Source organism: Diabrotica virgifera, chromosome 3 (assembly GCF_917563875.1).
Source record: "Diabrotica virgifera virgifera chromosome 3, PGI_DIABVI_V3a".
In the NCBI taxonomy this organism is placed as follows: Eukaryota; Metazoa; Arthropoda; class Insecta; order Coleoptera; family Chrysomelidae; genus Diabrotica; species Diabrotica virgifera.
The window spans coordinates 199,752,595-199,769,809 of record NC_065445.1 but is presented as its reverse complement, the minus strand read 5'-3'; the positions used below and the strand labels follow the sequence as shown (position 1 = coordinate 199,769,809).

General features: G+C 31.9%; 1 protein-coding gene across 3 annotated transcripts; it reads left to right on the top strand.

Moving 5' to 3' along the window:
• The first annotated feature begins 290 nt into the window (after positions 1-290).
• On the top strand, positions 291-13,673 carry LOC126882291 (uncharacterized). Of its 3 annotated transcripts, none has more exons than XM_050647151.1 (6): positions 291-347; positions 9,201-9,627; positions 9,688-10,116; positions 11,795-12,031; positions 12,096-12,414; positions 12,477-13,673. In XM_050647151.1, exons 1-6 carry the CDS (start codon positions 306-308, stop codon positions 13,270-13,272), a joined length of 2,250 nt encoding a protein of 749 aa, XP_050503108.1. In that variant the 5' UTR covers positions 291-305; the 3' UTR covers positions 13,273-13,673. The 3 variants fall into 3 exon arrangements, with proteins under 3 accessions (XP_050503108.1, XP_050503107.1, XP_050503109.1); XM_050647150.1 differs by lacking the exon at positions 291-347 and adding an exon at positions 2,908-2,964; XM_050647152.1 differs by lacking the exon at positions 291-347 and adding an exon at positions 3,209-3,289.
• The last annotated feature ends 3,542 nt before the right edge of the window (positions 13,674-17,215 follow it).

Sequence of the window (17,215 nt, the reverse complement as noted above, 5' to 3'; positions counted from 1 at the left end):
ATTGGAAGCTAATGTATATTGCATAGGGCTTTTCATCGATTGTCATTTGTTTCGAGCTTCTGTCATATGTTGTATAATCTGTGTATAATTATTAACATACACGGATTATACGAGATATGACAGAAGCTCGAAACAAATGACTGTGAATCCCTGACGCGAGATTTCAGTTTCTCCAGGGCCATTCCAGGGCCCTGATTCTAAATCAAATTTCGACCAAAAACAAGTCGCTTTCAATATGGCGACTGTCGAAATTATTTGACACGGAGATGAATGAATGGCCAAAAGCGAGGTTAGGTTTAGTTTAGATGTGTTTTGTTTATTTCTTGCAAGGAAAACTAAATCAAAAGGTATTATAATATAGCTGGGTTTAATTGAAATTTGCTTGTTTTGAGGAATTAGATAGAATAGTATTAAATTAGAAATATAATAATTGAGAATGTCCACAACATGAATCATCAACTCAATGAAAGATGTGAGGTAATAATCTGGGAAAATTAGTAAAAAACAAGGAAAATTAATTACCAGCTATTTTATTGCTGGACATGCTGAAATCAAATCTTAAGATTTCCTATATTAGTAATATAGCTGTGCAAAGTCCACAGAAAGTGTGCTATTTTGTTTATAAACAAATTAGCACTCCGAAATCTTTTTTTTTATTATTGCTCTATAACTCCGAAAATTTTAACTTTAAACCAAAACACTCACATAAAAATTGACAGTAATTTAATTCTGCACATTGATAATTTATTCCAATTTCCTTCGACGGAAATTTTCTTCGGAAAATTCGGGTTTTCCAAACAAAATCTTTAATTTTCAACTAAAATTTGAGGGAAGTAATTATTTATCAATAATTAAATAATTTGGTGACAGTGACATAAATCTTTTTTGTTATGAGTGTCTTGAAGATATGAAAATTTGTATGTACAAAGAGGACCGGAATTAAAAGGTATCTAATGGTTCAAAGATTAAAATCCTGTTGTTTATAACTCTGTCGCAAATGCCGGTCAAATTTGACCGGTTATACCTGGAATCACTCCTCGCAATTCAATTTGTTTTTCTTCGAAAAGGACACAGAAGCCGTGCTCTTTTCAACAGCGTTAACTTAATTTAATTTAATCTAATATTTTCTGAGGGGTTCTATTTGTTTATAAGCCAAAAAATTGTTTCTTTATAACATTCTTGAGACCGCTCAAATGGTCCAATTTCAATCCTGTAAGGTACGTTGAATAGGTATAGTGCTTTTTTATATGAAAATCATAGTTATTCTGGTGCATCATAATCTTTCTGGTTATTATTTCGACCGAAATTTTTTAATTACATTTTAATTATTGCTAAACTATTGGTTAGATTGTCGCCGGTCTCCTGATATACAGAGAGGGGCTAAATTATGGAATAAATTCATTTTCTCTAAAATGGACGATTTTAGAGAAAAATCCCGAAACAGGTCGATTTTTATTTTTAAATTAAATTTCTTGGCATATATTTCAAACTAGTGACGTCATCCATCCGAGCGTGATGACGTAATTATTTTTTTAAATAGGAATATGGGTTCGTGTTGTAGCTCATTTACAAAGGCGTTCAATGCTCTATTCAGTATTATAAACATTAATATCATTATTTATACAGGGAGGCCAAAAAAAATTTTGAATTAAATTAATTGACGCAAGAAGAAGAATGCATGTAATTTATTTAACTCAAAATACATTCTATTGCTGTCAGAAAATAGAAAAAAATGTTTATTTTGCAAATAAACATTGCTTTTAGCTTAAATTAAAAGTTCAAACTGCCAATAGGTAGGAGGGAGGCTGTTTGTGATTTAATTTAAGCGAAAAGAAATGTTTATTTGTGAAATAAACCTTTTTTTCTATTTTCTGACAGCAGTACAATGTATTTTGAGTTAAATAAATTACATACATTCTTCTTTTTGCGCCAATTAATTTAATTCAAAATTTTTTTTGGCAACCCTGTATAAATACCTAATGAAATTAATGTTTATATTACTGAATAGAGAATTAAACGCCCTTTCAAATGACCTACCACACTACCCCTATTCCCATTAACAAAATTATCGATTACGTCATCACGCTCAGATGGATGACGTCACTAGTATGAAATATATGCCAAAAAATTGTAATTTAAAAATAAAAATCGACCTCTTTCGGGATTTTGCTCCAAAATCGTCCGTTTTAAAGAAATGAATTTATTCCATAATTTAGCCCCTCTGTATAATCTACTATAATAAATCTTTCATGTCTTCAATTATTTAATTATTGATAAATAATTAGCTACTTCCCTAAAATTTTAATTGAAAATGGCAGATTTTTTGGGAAAACTCGGATTTTCTGAGTAAAATTTTTGTTGAAGGAAATCGGAAAAAAAAATAACTTTGTGCAGAACTAAATTACGGTGAATTTTTATTTGAGTGTTTTTGGCTCAAAGGAAAAATTATAGGAGTTACAGACCACTAATTGAAAAAAAAAAAGAAGATTTAGGAGTGCTAATTTGTTTATAAATAAAATAACACACTTTCTGCGGACTTGTCATACCCCATATTACTAATATATGCAATCTTAAGATTCGATTTTAGCAATAAAATAGCTGGTAAATAATTTTTCCCAAAAATGGTATTTTTTCGATAATTTTCCCAGACTATCAACAAAATCCAAGAAACCGAAGCGCCAACCCAAATTCTGAGCAGTCTCAACATGATAAGGTTAATATCCCCAAGAATCGCTATACTCTCCGGCTGTCATGGCGGTGTCGAAATGAAATTGCGACTGTCGAAATGAATTAGAATGGCCCAGGGCCCTGATTCTAAATCAAATTTCGACCAAAAACAAGTCGCTTTCAATATGGCGACTGTCGAAATTATTTGACACGGAGATGAATGAATGGCCAAAAGCGAGGTTAGGTTTAGTTTAGATGTGTTTTGTTTATTTCTTGCAAGGAAAACTAAATCAAAAGGTATTATAATATAGCTGGGTTTAATTGAAATTTGCTTGTTTTGAGGAATTAGATAGAATAGTATTAAATTAGAAATATAATAATTGAGAATGTCCACAACATGAATCATCAACTCAATGAAAGACTACATTAATTTCAACAAGGTACGTTTGCTCTTATTGGTCGGGGTCGGGCCGTCAGCTGTCATCCTCATCATCTGATTTTGACCGACATAGAAGAGCTGTATGAGCTTTCGTAACGTTCGGTTGTGTGACAGTTCAGTGTGGAAGTGATAATTCAAAAAAAACGCAGGCGACAAAAACAAAATAGGAACTACATAATAGAGGTAACTAACAAATTTCCTATCTGTTGAATTCCTAAATTTCCTGTACTTTCTTTGAATAAAATAAATTATACATTATCTAGTTAGGTAAAAAAGAGACAGCTTTGCATTACACGGTTAATTATGGGGGATACTACCGGGGGGGCTAACCCCCCCGGTGATGAGGAGATGTTAGATAATATAGAAAACACTGAAAATAATAGTAGTTTAAAGAATACACCATTACTTGATAGCAATGCTAATTCAATCACTAATAATAACAATGAAATAAAAAAAGGAAAAAAACATTTCTATTATCAGTACACTGATACCGGTCCCTTTGAGGTATTTATGGAGTCAAAAGGTGATAACGTCGGTAATTATAGTTTTTTGAAATTAGCAAAATACATAAATGACAAAAAAATCGAGAATGTACTTAAACTTAGCAAAAAAGGAAAAAACCGAATTAGCGTTGCTTTCAAGAAATGGGAGGATGCTAATAAATTTGTTTTAAATGACGTGGTCAGAAATGATGGATATGAATTGTTTATTCCGGCAAATAACGTAACATGTAGGGGAGTCGTTAATAATGTAGATACTAGTATATCGGATGCAGATCTAATCAAATTTTCGGGATTGGCTTCGGCCAACATTAAAGTACTAGAAATAAGACGATTTAAACGGAAGTCTAAATATGACACGGAGAAATATATTGATACAGAAACGGTCGCATTTACCTTTTCGGGAAAAGTAATCCCGAAGGAAGTGAATATATATGGGATCCCTTTTAGGGTAAAACCATACATGATACCAGTGGTTCAATGTTATCGGTGTTTTCTTTTTGGACACACAAAAAATCTTTGTAGAGGGGGAGAAAAATGCAAAAACTGCGCGGAAAAAATACATGAAGGGGATTGTTCGATGAAATGTTTACATTGTAATAGCAGCTTTCATATAAGTACCTATGAGGAGTGTCCAGAGTATGTGAGACAGCGGAATATTAAGGCTGTCATGTCTCTGGACAATCTTTCATACTACGAGGCATGCGAGAGATTTCCTTATGTTTCTACTAGAAAATCGCAAGAGAATAATATATTCAGAATGAGCCAGGAGGAATTCCCAACATTACATAAAACTCAAATAAATAATTTAGAGACAATTCCCATCAATATGCGATGGATAGAAAATGTAAAGAGTAACCCTGAACACCTGTTTAGTAGAAAAATGGAGAATAACTCAAACAAAAATAAAAGAAAGGCTAATGAAACAAATAAGACATACAATAAAGAAGTACACAATCAATATTTATTATCTCCAAATGGGAGAAGCGAAGAGAGAGCTCGTGCAGTAAACAATGAGACTCCTGGATGTTCCCGTACAGAGCAACTAGAGAGGGACACAGAAAAAACACTGAATGCGATATTAAAAAAACTAGATTGGAAACATAAGGAACATATAATCAATTACTTGAACCAGCTATTTATACATGAAAGCTCATCGAACCAAAAGTTGCTAGATTTAGATGGATATCAAGAATCCACTTATTATCCAATGGAACATAAAAAGTTTAAGCAGTAACTATAACAGTCTGAAATATTTCATAAGCGAACATAGACCCAAATTAATTCTATTAAATGAAACTTGGCTAAAAAATAATCATCACTTCTATCTAAGAGGATATGAAATACATAGGTTGGATCGAGGGGATGGTTATGGTGGCCTAGCTACTGTGGTTCATAATAGTCTGGATCACAAAATAGTATATAGGTATAATAATAATGTTAGTAAAATTCAAATTTTAGCAATAAAAATAATAGATTGGGACATTACAGTTATTAACATTTATATCCATCCTAGGGCAAAAATAAATTTAAATAGTTGGGTTGGACGCATAAATAAAATCAGGGGAAATAAAATTTTAATGGGGGATATGAATGCACATAATGCACTTTGGGGAAGTCAAGTGTCTGTTAATGTTAATGGAAGAATAATTGCTGAATCCTTAGAGGATTTGGATCTAGTTTGCTGCAATGATGGGAGACCCACGCGGATTACCCTACCTGGACAGAATGCCTCAGCGGTAGACCTAACACTAATTTCCTCGGAAATTGCAAATATATGCCAATGGGATGTGTTAGAGGATTCTGGAGGCAGTGATCATTTTCCAACTTCTTGCAAAATCGCAATTGTAAATGAAAATATAGTAACACAAAAAAGTCATAAAAGAAATACAAAGAATGTCAATTGGGAGAATTATGCTTCAAAAATGGAAGACTTGATGAAGAATGGGTGTGAAGACTATAATTCATTTACACAAATTATGGAAATGGTGAGTGATGAGGAAATACCTCTCTTGAAAACAGAAAAATCTATAAGAAAAAAGAAAAGCCCTCCCTGGTGGGATAAGGAATGCTCTAATTTAATAAAAACAAGAAAAGAAAAAATTAAAAAATATAAGGAAGAAGCAAGCAATGAAAATTATATTGAAATCAAAAAAATATTTGCATACAGTAAAAAAATATTTAAAACAAAAAAAAGAAATAGCTTCAAAAGCTTTTGCAATGGATTGACAAGGGACACTCCTCTATCTGAAATATGGCGAACAGTTAAGCTATTCTCCACATATCAAAATGCTGTAATCCCTGCTAAACTTCCCAACAAAAACATAGCTCAGAACATATTAAATAATTTGGCAATTGACATAACAGATCCTGAGTTCATGGTTACCCTAACTAACGAGGATGTGGAGGACATTTCAAGGCAAGAAATAATAAGTGTCATAAATAAAAAGGATAAGGCTACTGGCTTAGATCTTGTAACATATAGCATGATAAACAGACTTCCCCTGGTGGCGCTAGATACATTGTCAAAAATATTTAATCAAATAGTTAAAAGAAACACAGGTTTTCCACAAGAATGGAAAAACACCCTTGTCATTCCCTTTTTAAAACCCAATAGAGACCCTTTATGTGAGGATAATTATAGAAACATAGCTCTAGAGTCATGTGTAGGCAAAATTTTGCAAAATATAATTAAATTAAGAATAGAACAAATAACGGAAAAAAAATCGATACTAAGCCCTAAGCAGTTAGGTTTCAGAAGAAACAAAGGGTGCAACGATAACTTAGCTTTAACAATTAATTATATTAGAACTGGATTTAGTAAAAATTTAAATACAATTGGAATTTTTTTGGATATCAGTAGGGCATATGATACAGTCAATATATATTTGCTATATAAATACTTATTAAAGTATGACATCCCAATAACTTATGCAAACTTGATCTTGCAATTTTTGCTCAACAGAAATATCTACGTTAAAGACAAATCAAATAATATATTAGGCCCAATGCAAGCATCCACTGGATTGCCTCAAGGGTCTCCACTCAGTCCAATATTATTTAATCTCTATACTAGATCCCTACATGATTTAATAAACCATGAGATGGAGTGTTTTCAATATGCAGATGATTTTGTAATTCTGGTGCAAGGATCTGATATATACAAGCTAATTAATTCCTTAAATACCCATATAATAAATTTACAGGAGTGGTTTGAGAAACACAACTTTAAAATTTCAGCACACAAATCAAAAGCAATAATATTTAGAAAAAGAAGTCAGGCTTATAACTTCCCACATTTGATATATCAAAATATGGAAATTCCATGGAAAAATGAAATAAAGTATCTGGGATTTCATTTACAGTGCAATTTGAATATGACAATTCAAATTAACGACATGATAACTAAAGCAAACAAAGGAATAAATGTCATGAGAGCAATTTGTGGTACAAAATGGGGAGCTGACCCGAACATTCTTTTGAGTTTATACAAAGGAATAGTTAGATCTCATTTAGATTACGCAGCCAATCTTTTAAACCCCTGCAGTAAAAGTTTGATGATGAGGTTGGAACAAGTACAGAATGTTGCCTTGAGAATCGTAACGGGTTGTCTACGTTCTACACCCATCTTAATATTGCAAGCAGAATGTTCAGTAACAACGTTACAAGTTAGAAGGGAGATACTAGCACATAAATATATACTCAAACAAATGCCGGAAAAAAACAATATCATAGTAAAGAGTCTAAATAAGCTAAACGAAGCAATAAATGCAAACAATAGATTCTGGAGGAACAAGGTCATACCTGATTACTCACTAGCATATACAAATATACTCAAAAAAACAAAAAACATAATTAGATATAAAATCAATCCTATATATGAGGTAGAAAGAAAAACTCTTCTATACCCCATTACAATTAAAAGTCTAGAATTTGAAAAATATGAAATTGAATCGAACGAAAGGTTCATAGCTAAATATGGTGGAATATATAATAATCATACCCACGTATATACAGATGGATCAATAGACCCACAAACAAATCAATCGGGATTTGGAATTTACATCCCAAGCATCAATTATAAATATTCGTCACGACTCCATAACTACACACAAATCTGCACAACTGAAATAATAGCGGTATACAAAGCCATGTCGGTATGTATTGAAAAGGAAATCATGAAAGCAGTGATCTTTGTAGATTCAAAAAGTGCCTTATCCAAAATATCTAGTCACAAATGGGACCAAATGGATTATGTAACTATAATGACCAAAAAACTACTGGTAGATGCAAATAATATGGGATTTTCAATAGGATTAGAATGGGTACCGGGACATCAGGGGATTAAAGGCAACGAGGTGGCAGATAGCTTGGCCAATATTGGGAGAGAATTAAGAGTACCATATGATGTAAAAAACATCAGCACAGATATCTTTTGTGTTACAAAAAAGAACATCTTGACTCAATTTTACAATAACTGGTATTCCCAAATTAAAGGTAAATATCCGGACTATTATGGACTGCAGGATAGTTTCCCTATAAAACCTTGGTATAACAAATGTGGATATTTGGGTAGGAACAATATTACTAACCTTAATCGTTTACGAAGTGGACATTGCAAAACTCCTTGTTATCTCCACAAAATAGGCAAAACGGAAACACCGATATGCGAATGCGGTACTATGGGAACATTGGTACACATCATCTTTGAGTGCCCCATAAATAAACATAAAGATATGGATTTGTATCTAGAACTAATAAAAGCTGGAACAGACAGTCCAATATCTTTACAGAGCATTTTATATAAACCCTCGAATAAAGTTATTAAGATAATCAATAAATTTATCAAATTTTTTCAAGTAGATCTATAGAATTTTGAAAAAATAATAATAATAACAATAACAATAAATAAATACTTCAGAAAATACAGGGAATCTCCTAAAATGTCAAAAATTATATTTGTATCCTTAAAATCCTTAATCCTAACCGAAGGTAGCCAGCCCTAAACCTATGTGAAAATGTTTGGAAGCTACCCCCAAACGAGAAAAGTCTTAAGTTAACCTTAAATGTTGTAACACTTTTCCCCCTCTAGCTACAGAAAAACAAGAAGAAGGACAAGGACCACATAGGACCAAAAAAAAAAAAATAGATCTGAAGTTGACAGGACACCTGGTTGTGCATTGCCTTGAGCAAGACGCGCATAACCAATAACATGTACTGGGTAAATGATTAAAAAAAAATCGAAACCCAAAAAAAAGGAAGAAGAAGAAGAAGACCGACATAGAATTTTTTGAGAGGTTATGTTTATATATTTTTGTAGTATTTGTTTTGTATGGTTTTGTCCTAAGCCTAAAAAATCTTAAGATCTTTTCTGTTTGATCAATCCTTGATTTGGCGCCTTGTTTTGTGTTTTGGCGGTTTTAATGTCCATAAAGCACATACTTTCTCCTTTTCTCCGTTGGCGGTTGTATTTCAACGATTTCAACAGCAAGCATACATACATACAAAATTTCATTTTTATATTTATATTTCAATCCTTTGAAAAAATCTGTTCGTTAGAACACATTAATTAATTAACCAAGACTTTGTTTTAGCAAGAAATAATGGATTATATCTACCAATCTACTACTTCAAGGAGCCTTCAATCGACTTCAACAAGTTCTGAATTTGTCTCAGGAGCCTGCCACCTCTGCAGCAAAATATTTAAAAATGTAAAATTACGAAATCGTCATATCAAAAGAATACATAAAATAGATGTATCAATTAAGAAAATTGATCATATTGTTTGTCCGTTATGTGAGCAAGAAACTAGTTTACAAACCCATGAGAACTTAAGAAAACATATTAAGGAGAATCACCAGGTGAGTATTGAACTAATAACTTTGGAATTTTCTAGCAAACAAGAATATGAGACATGGAAAGATATGCAGAAAATTGAGACCAGTTATGCAACATCTCGAACAGTTAATGCAAAGGAACACAAGATCTTATACTATGAGTGTAACAGAAGTGACACATATGGTAAGTCCAATACTTTGTTACTTGCAATTATTATTAAAACATATACTTGTCTGTCTTTAGGATATAAGCCCCACTCTAAAATTAGGACAGAGAAATCTGGTGGATCAATTAGAATTAAAGGGGTGTGTCCCTCCAGACTAATTTGTAAACTGACAAATCAAGGACAAGTTTCGGTCAGTTATTGGAAAACACATGCTGGACATAAAGAAGAATTAAGAGCCATACATCTGTCAAAAGCAGAAGAAAAAACGATTGAAGAAAAATTAATGGCTGGGGTGCCACCCAGTAGAATTTTACAAGATTCAAGAAAATTTGAAAAACCACAACTAGATAGACTTGCCCTATTAACAAGTCAAGATCTCGCAAATTTATCCAAGAAGTATAATGTACACAAGAAACGAGATCAAAATGATATGGTAGCAACAACCTTAAAGGTTCAGGAATGGAATGCTAACAACAAGAATTATGCTTTCTTATTTAAGAAAGAAGGTAAACACCAAACTTTTTTTTTTGATACCTACCACAATTATAATTAATCCTATTCCAATTCGACTTGTGTGAATTGTTATCCTTGCATGGCTCATGTCACAAACATTACCTGTTGATTAGTAAAATCAACAACATTCACCCCTTGATATAATACACAATAAACATTATTAACACGTTGACAGATTGCATTAAATGAATAAGCTACATCAATGGAAATTAGATGTCTATTGACGTTCTATCTGTCAACGTGTTAAATAATATATTTGTTATGATTTTAAAAATTGGCTTTTTACATTAAAGCTTATTTTGTTACATAATCTTAAACCAGCTTGTTTTAAGCTGGTTTAATTGTTATCTTTGTCTCCCTCATCTAATAAATCTCACACTTTGAAAGAGGTGAAAGCAACAACTTTCACCTCTTAAAAAATAACTATTAAAGGCTTATTTAGTTATTGTCTTTTTATATCATTATCACATGCCAGACATGCCTTTTTAAGTCTTGGCCTGTTTAACCTCATAGTGCTAACGTAAATTATTTTTACATCTGTACTAACGTCTGTCTTTGGGACCGTGTATTTATACGTGCCCTAGCGCTATAAATTTTAGAATTTTTTGAAATTTAATGACTTGCATACTTATCATCCTTTATCATGTTTGTTGCAATATTTTTGCTCCTCATAGTAACTATGTATCTAAGTTCAACAATTTTGTTAAACTAACACATGTTAGGTAAAATATAAAGCTATTGAATGACCTAGCCTGAATATCAGAACAGATTGTTAATTATCGGTATGAATATGTTAGCTCTGTCTGTGAGACCATACATTAGCACGGAAAGGTTAAGAATACTTCTCCATTCTGATCTGTTTCACACTTTTCTCATCCAATTTTTTATTTTTAAAATTGCCATGTCTTGTTTTTTTCTCCCTTATATCTATGTATTCTTTGGTCTTTGTCTTGTTCTATGAGCAACTGGCACTAGGAACGTTAGTATTGCATATAACAAGGAATACTAAGTATGTAAAGTTTTTCACACTTTCAATGTTATACTCTCCTATAGTTCAGTTTTGCAATGACGTGATTTTCTGTTTTACCTGCATACATGTTTTTCATTTTAGCTTGATTGATTTTCAGTCCACTGGTCCATGCAGTTTATTTTTATTTATTTATTTTTATGGGAAAATCCCATTAACAGTACAAAAACAATAGTTAAATTCTAAAACAGGTTAGATCTTATAACTAGGTATATCCAAGTTAAAAAAAAAACCTCAAAAGTAATTCTAATTCTATCAGACTTATAAATCTAGATCATTGAGATAACTAGTACATGGACTATTATAAAAATAATAATTTTAGACTATTAAAACAAAAACATTTTAAACAATGTTTTCATCTTTCAATGTATTGTTTTCATAACCAGGTAACTCAAATTTTTTGGGGTTGTAAGTTATCTACTTTAAAAGGTAATTTTTATTATAATCTTTGCAATGGTATGCAATGCAATGGTTGCAATGACATAAGTGGGTAACTGTAAGCTGTAAGCAAGCTTAAAAAACAGAAGTAATGATTACCTATTAAAATATACAATAAAATGTCAGTCTTACCATTTATCTTGTATCATATATATCTTTAGCTATAAATTTTAAGTAATCTAAATTTGGTGATTTATTTTTATTAGGAGAAGAACATGATGTGCTGAGAAAGGAAGATTTTGCTATAGGATTCATGAACAAGATAATGGAAGATAAATTACGAAAATTCCCGAAGATAATTTGTATGGACGGCACACATGGAACCAACAAGAGACAGATGGACTTGACGATAATGCTGGTGAAGGATGATAGGAATGCAGGATTTCCGGTTGCATTCCTGCTGTCCAACAGATTGGACCAACAGGTTCAAGAAGTTTTTTTAGGTACGTACTATAAAGCAGTGACAATTTATGACTGGTAAGTAGCGATAATTTTTAAAACTTTTAGATGCTCTCAAGAATAAGATGAAGACTGAAATTCAAGCAGAACATTTCATGAGTGATGATGAAAACAAGTATTATAATGCATGGGTGAAGATAATGGGAAATGAACCAAATAGGCTTTTGTGCACATGGCACGTCGTCAAGAATTGGAACATTCAAGGGAAGAAGAAATTTCACGACCCAACTTTAAAGAAAGAAATGAAAACTGAATTAAGACAGATTATAACAGAAACGGATGTAGATACATTTAATGAATTATGCAGAAACTATTTAATAAAACTACAAAATGCAAATGAGACAGAGTTTTTCGATTATCTGAGAGAGTAAATAATTATATTAAATCATACACCTTAAGACACCTTCAAGTATGTATATTTTGTTCTAGGTATTACTTAAAGGATCTAAAGAGAATAAAAATGTGGGCCCATTGTTACAGAAGAAATTCCGGAATTAACACCAACATGGCAATAGAATCATTGAACAACCTACTGAAGACAAACTACCTAAAGAGGAATGGAAGAGTGGGAATCGAGAAGTTATTGGATACGATTGATGAGCTAGTGGAGACAAAAATGTGGAAGAGAATTGTGGACATGAAACGACCAAATGCGAATAATTATCAGGATAGGACTATAATGAAATCACACAGAGGGGCAGAACGGAACAAAAAGAAAATGAAGGTTACTAAGAATGTGGCAGTATATGGTCAATATCAGGTAACATCCCTTAAGGATCCTAGTCTATTACAAAATGTAACTTTAAGTCAAGTGTGTGAAAGTGAGTGTAAGCTGTTGTTTTGTAGAGTTTGTAAAATTTGTATGCACCGTTATCAGTGTGACTGTACAGTATATGAGGTGAAGAATACCTTGTGTCAGCATGTGCACTTGGTAAGAATGTATGAGGAGAGTGTGGGTACTAACTCTGTTTTAGATGATGCTGCAAGGTGTTTGGGAGAAAGTTCAATTATCAAATCAAACCATGAGGAGGAAATTAATGAATTTATCAGAGAGAAACTAGAACAGACAAATGAGACCCAGGAAAAAACCAAAGGAAGTCTTGAATTACAAAATGAAATAAAAAATGAAATGGAAGCCTTAAAAAATGAAATGGAAGCCTTAAAAAATGAAATGGAAGATTTAGATGACACAAGTTTAACAAAATTACGTGACGAATTAAGATGAATTAGGAGAACCATGCAAGTAACAAAGCTCAAGGCGATGGAAAGCTGTCAAGAAAACGCGAAGAACATTATGACAAAGCGAAAAATGGAGAAGCAGGAGTACTTTCCTTCCAAGAAAAAAAAAATAACTGATAAACATTAAATTTGATTAACAAATTTTTGTAGCTAACATGTATTTTTTGTTTTATAACTGTATCGAATTTTATTATACATAGTTTTATATAAAGCCCTTTTAATGAATGCTGTTATTTGTAGCCTTTTGTATTAGTGTTATATGTATTTTTAAATCTGGATGTACTGGGTCCTAGGCGAGGTTTAGAGGGGTTTTACCTATGCCATTGCATCAATAAGGCCCCCCTCCTTCCAGATTTTTAATAAAAAATGAAAAAATTTAAACAGCTATTTAGTGTTTTATTTAGGTATCAATAGTTTCCAGTAAACATTTGCTTAATTTTATTCAGACCAGTTTTCATAGCACTCAATTCAAAATGTCGTCAGTCTATTTTTCAATGGTTGTAACTCCTCAAAAATCATATTTTTACATTTTAGTGTTAATAGCTACTTTCAGCTGATTTCTACTCGTCCAGAAGAAGCCATAGCTCCGAAAAAATTATAAAACCTTTAAAATCGCAATTATCAAAAGACATACAGAAATCACCATCTGGTCTAAATTTTCATATGCCCTAACTCCAATGCGTGCTTGTGTTTTTCTATAGTCAATGTTGTTGAAATTGTCGTATCTCCTCAGAACATTTAAGATTCTAGTCAGAAAAAGTCGTAACTCCTGCAATTAAATATTAAAATGTGCAAATGTATTATTTTTTATTGGAAACTACAAATATGCTTTTGTATTTACAAAATAAATAAAACCATCCACAAAAATTAATATAATAAAATATTTCGGTTTTTTGCTTCTCCTGTAAAATAAGCATTTTTGGAGTTACGACCTTTGAAAAATAGACCGACGATATGTTTTTATTATCATACATCTATGGTGAAATCTAACAAAATTTGAATGTGAAAAGGTTCTAGAAATAAAGTGGGTAACATTTTGGATTTATGCAAGGTTTTACAGCAATTTACATTGTTTACAGCAATTTTCATTTTAAGACTGCTAATGGAAAAAGTTAGGAGTGAATGAGAAACTTGCATTTAATATTTATTAACCTTGAAAAAGCATATGGCAAAGTTACCAGAAAACCACTAGTACTAATTAGGAAAGGAGTGCCGGCTGAATATGTACGAATGGTGCAAGACTTGTGAGAGGGTAACAATGAACATTAGAACGAATTCAGGTGAAACTAGATAATTTCGTGTGAAAGTAGGGTTCTGTGTTGAACTCATATTTATTCCCATTCATGCTAGATCAGATAACAGCAGAACTTCAAAGGGAGATCCTTGCTTGTCAATGTATGCAGATAATGTGTTAGTAGGAAAGTCTGAGAGCGAAGTGGAGGAAAAAACAAAAACAGAATTTATTCTTTTAAACATGGTAGTAATCCAAATCGCAGAGTAGTTAGTTTGGATAGACAAGAACTCGCACAAGATAATAGTTTTATGTATGTAGGATCGATATTACTGAGCAATGGGGAAGTATACATAAAATGCAAGTAATAGAATTAAGGCTGAATGGATGAAATGGAAAGGTAAATGGAGTACTGTTTGATAAAAAGGTAAATTATATAGGTACGATTGCTGTAAGACCAGCTATGATAATGTATGGTCCTGAAATAGTATATTACTGAAACGCGAATGCTCGGTTCGCTGAGTGGAGTAGGTAACAAGAAAAGATTAGTTATAGATATGATATGAAAAGAAAGTTATAGATATGAGTATAAATATAATGTGTAAGGCTAGATCATGTGTAACTTAGAGATGAGGACCATCTCATACATATAGAGGAGAGGTGCTTAGTCCCTGGAAGCAATAAAACAGGAAAATCGAAAAGACGTGGTGGGTGACAGTTAATCAGCAGGATGTGGGTGTAAACGGTATTCACGTTCATATGGCACAGAAAAGAAAGTTTGGAGGAAAATAATTCTCGGGTGCTCGGTAAAAAGAGTATAAGTCAAAAATGGTCATAATATTATTTTTGCCGAAAAACACTATAAAGGACTACCTATATCTTTACCTTGGTATCAATAGAACAAGTCAATATATTACGTAATATAAAATAAATAAAATTAGTTGGTAGTAAATAATTATGGCAAGTAATTATCATTTTTTGCTTCTCCTGAAAAGTTGACTAAATTGACTTGGGCTCGATTTCATAATTTCATAATAAAATTAAAGTGGACTTTTAAGTTGGTACTTTTATCAATGGTAATACACATTAATGTGAACTTTACTTAATGTTCACTTTAAGTTGAAACCGGGCTTATACTCTTTTTACCGAGCACCCTAGAATTAGAGAAGCCAAATTCACAATGGGAAAGGCAAAGAGAATAATAATGAAGATGAATGTTCTAGAAATAAAAGTAATACGAGAAACCTCTAAACAAAATATTATCTAATAAAAAAAAATGAAAACAACATACATAATTAAGTAGATTCCTACCTAGATATTCAAGAAAAAAAAAGCATTACAAGAATATCAAAATAAAATAAATTCAAACGCATATCGGATTTAAAGTTGGCATATATTTTTACCTACATAATCACACACGGAAAAATAATTATATTTCAATAAAGCCGTACTATTCTATTAGCCAATTTAATCCTAAAATGCGAATATTCTCTGCTTGTACTCATTTATGCTACCCGCTAAATTTTAAATTACGACACGCCCACCAACCAATAACAGCAAACGTACCCTGTTGATTTTAATGTAGTCTCTCAATGAAAGATGTGAGGTAATAATCTGGGAAAATTAGTAAAAAACAAGGAAAATTAATTACCAGCTATTTTATTGCTGGACATGCTGAAATCAAATCTTAAGATTTCCTATATTAGTAATATAGCTGTGCAAAGTCCACAGAAAGTGTGCTATTTTGTTTATAAACAAATTAGCGCTCCGAAATCTTTTTTTTTATTATTGCTCTATAACTCCGAAAATTTTAACTTTAAACCAAAACACTCACATAAAAATTGACAGTAATTTAATTCTGCACATTGATAATTTATTCCAATTTCCTTCGACGGAAATTTTCTTCGGAAAATTCGGGTTTTCCAAACAAAATCTTTAATTTTCAACTAAAATTTGAGGGAAGTAATTATTTATCAATAATTAAATAATTTGGTGACAGTGACATAAAACTTTTTTGTTATGAGTGTCTTGAAGATATGAAAATTTGTATGTACAAAGAGGACCGGAATTAAAAGGTATCTAATGGTTCAAAGATTAAAATCCTGTTGTTTATAACTCTGTCGCAAATGCCGGTCAAATTTGACCGGTTATACCTGGAATCACTCCTCGCAATTCAATTTGTTTTTCTTCGAAAAGGACACAGAAGCCGTGCTCTTTTCAACAGCGTTAACTTAATTTAATTTAATCTAATATTTTCTGAGGGGTTCTATTTGTTTATAAGCCAAAAAATTGTTTCTTTATAACATTCCTGAGACCGCTCAAATGGTCCAATTTCAATCCTGTAAGGTACGTTGAATAGGTATAGTGCTTTTTTATATGAAAATCATAGTTATTCTGGTGTATCATAATCTTTCTGGTTATTATTTCGACCGAAATTTTTTAATTAACATTTTAATTATTGCTAAACTATTGGTTAGATTGTCGCCGGTCTCCTGATATACAGAGAGGGGCTAAATTATGGAATAAATTCATTTTCTCTAAAATGGACGATTTTAGAGAAAAATCCCGAAACAGGTCGATTTTTATTTTTAAATTAAATTTCTTGGCATATATTTCAAACTAGTGACGTCATCCATCCGAGCGTGATGACGTAATTATTTTTTTAAATAGGAATATGGGTTCGTGTTGTAGCTCATTT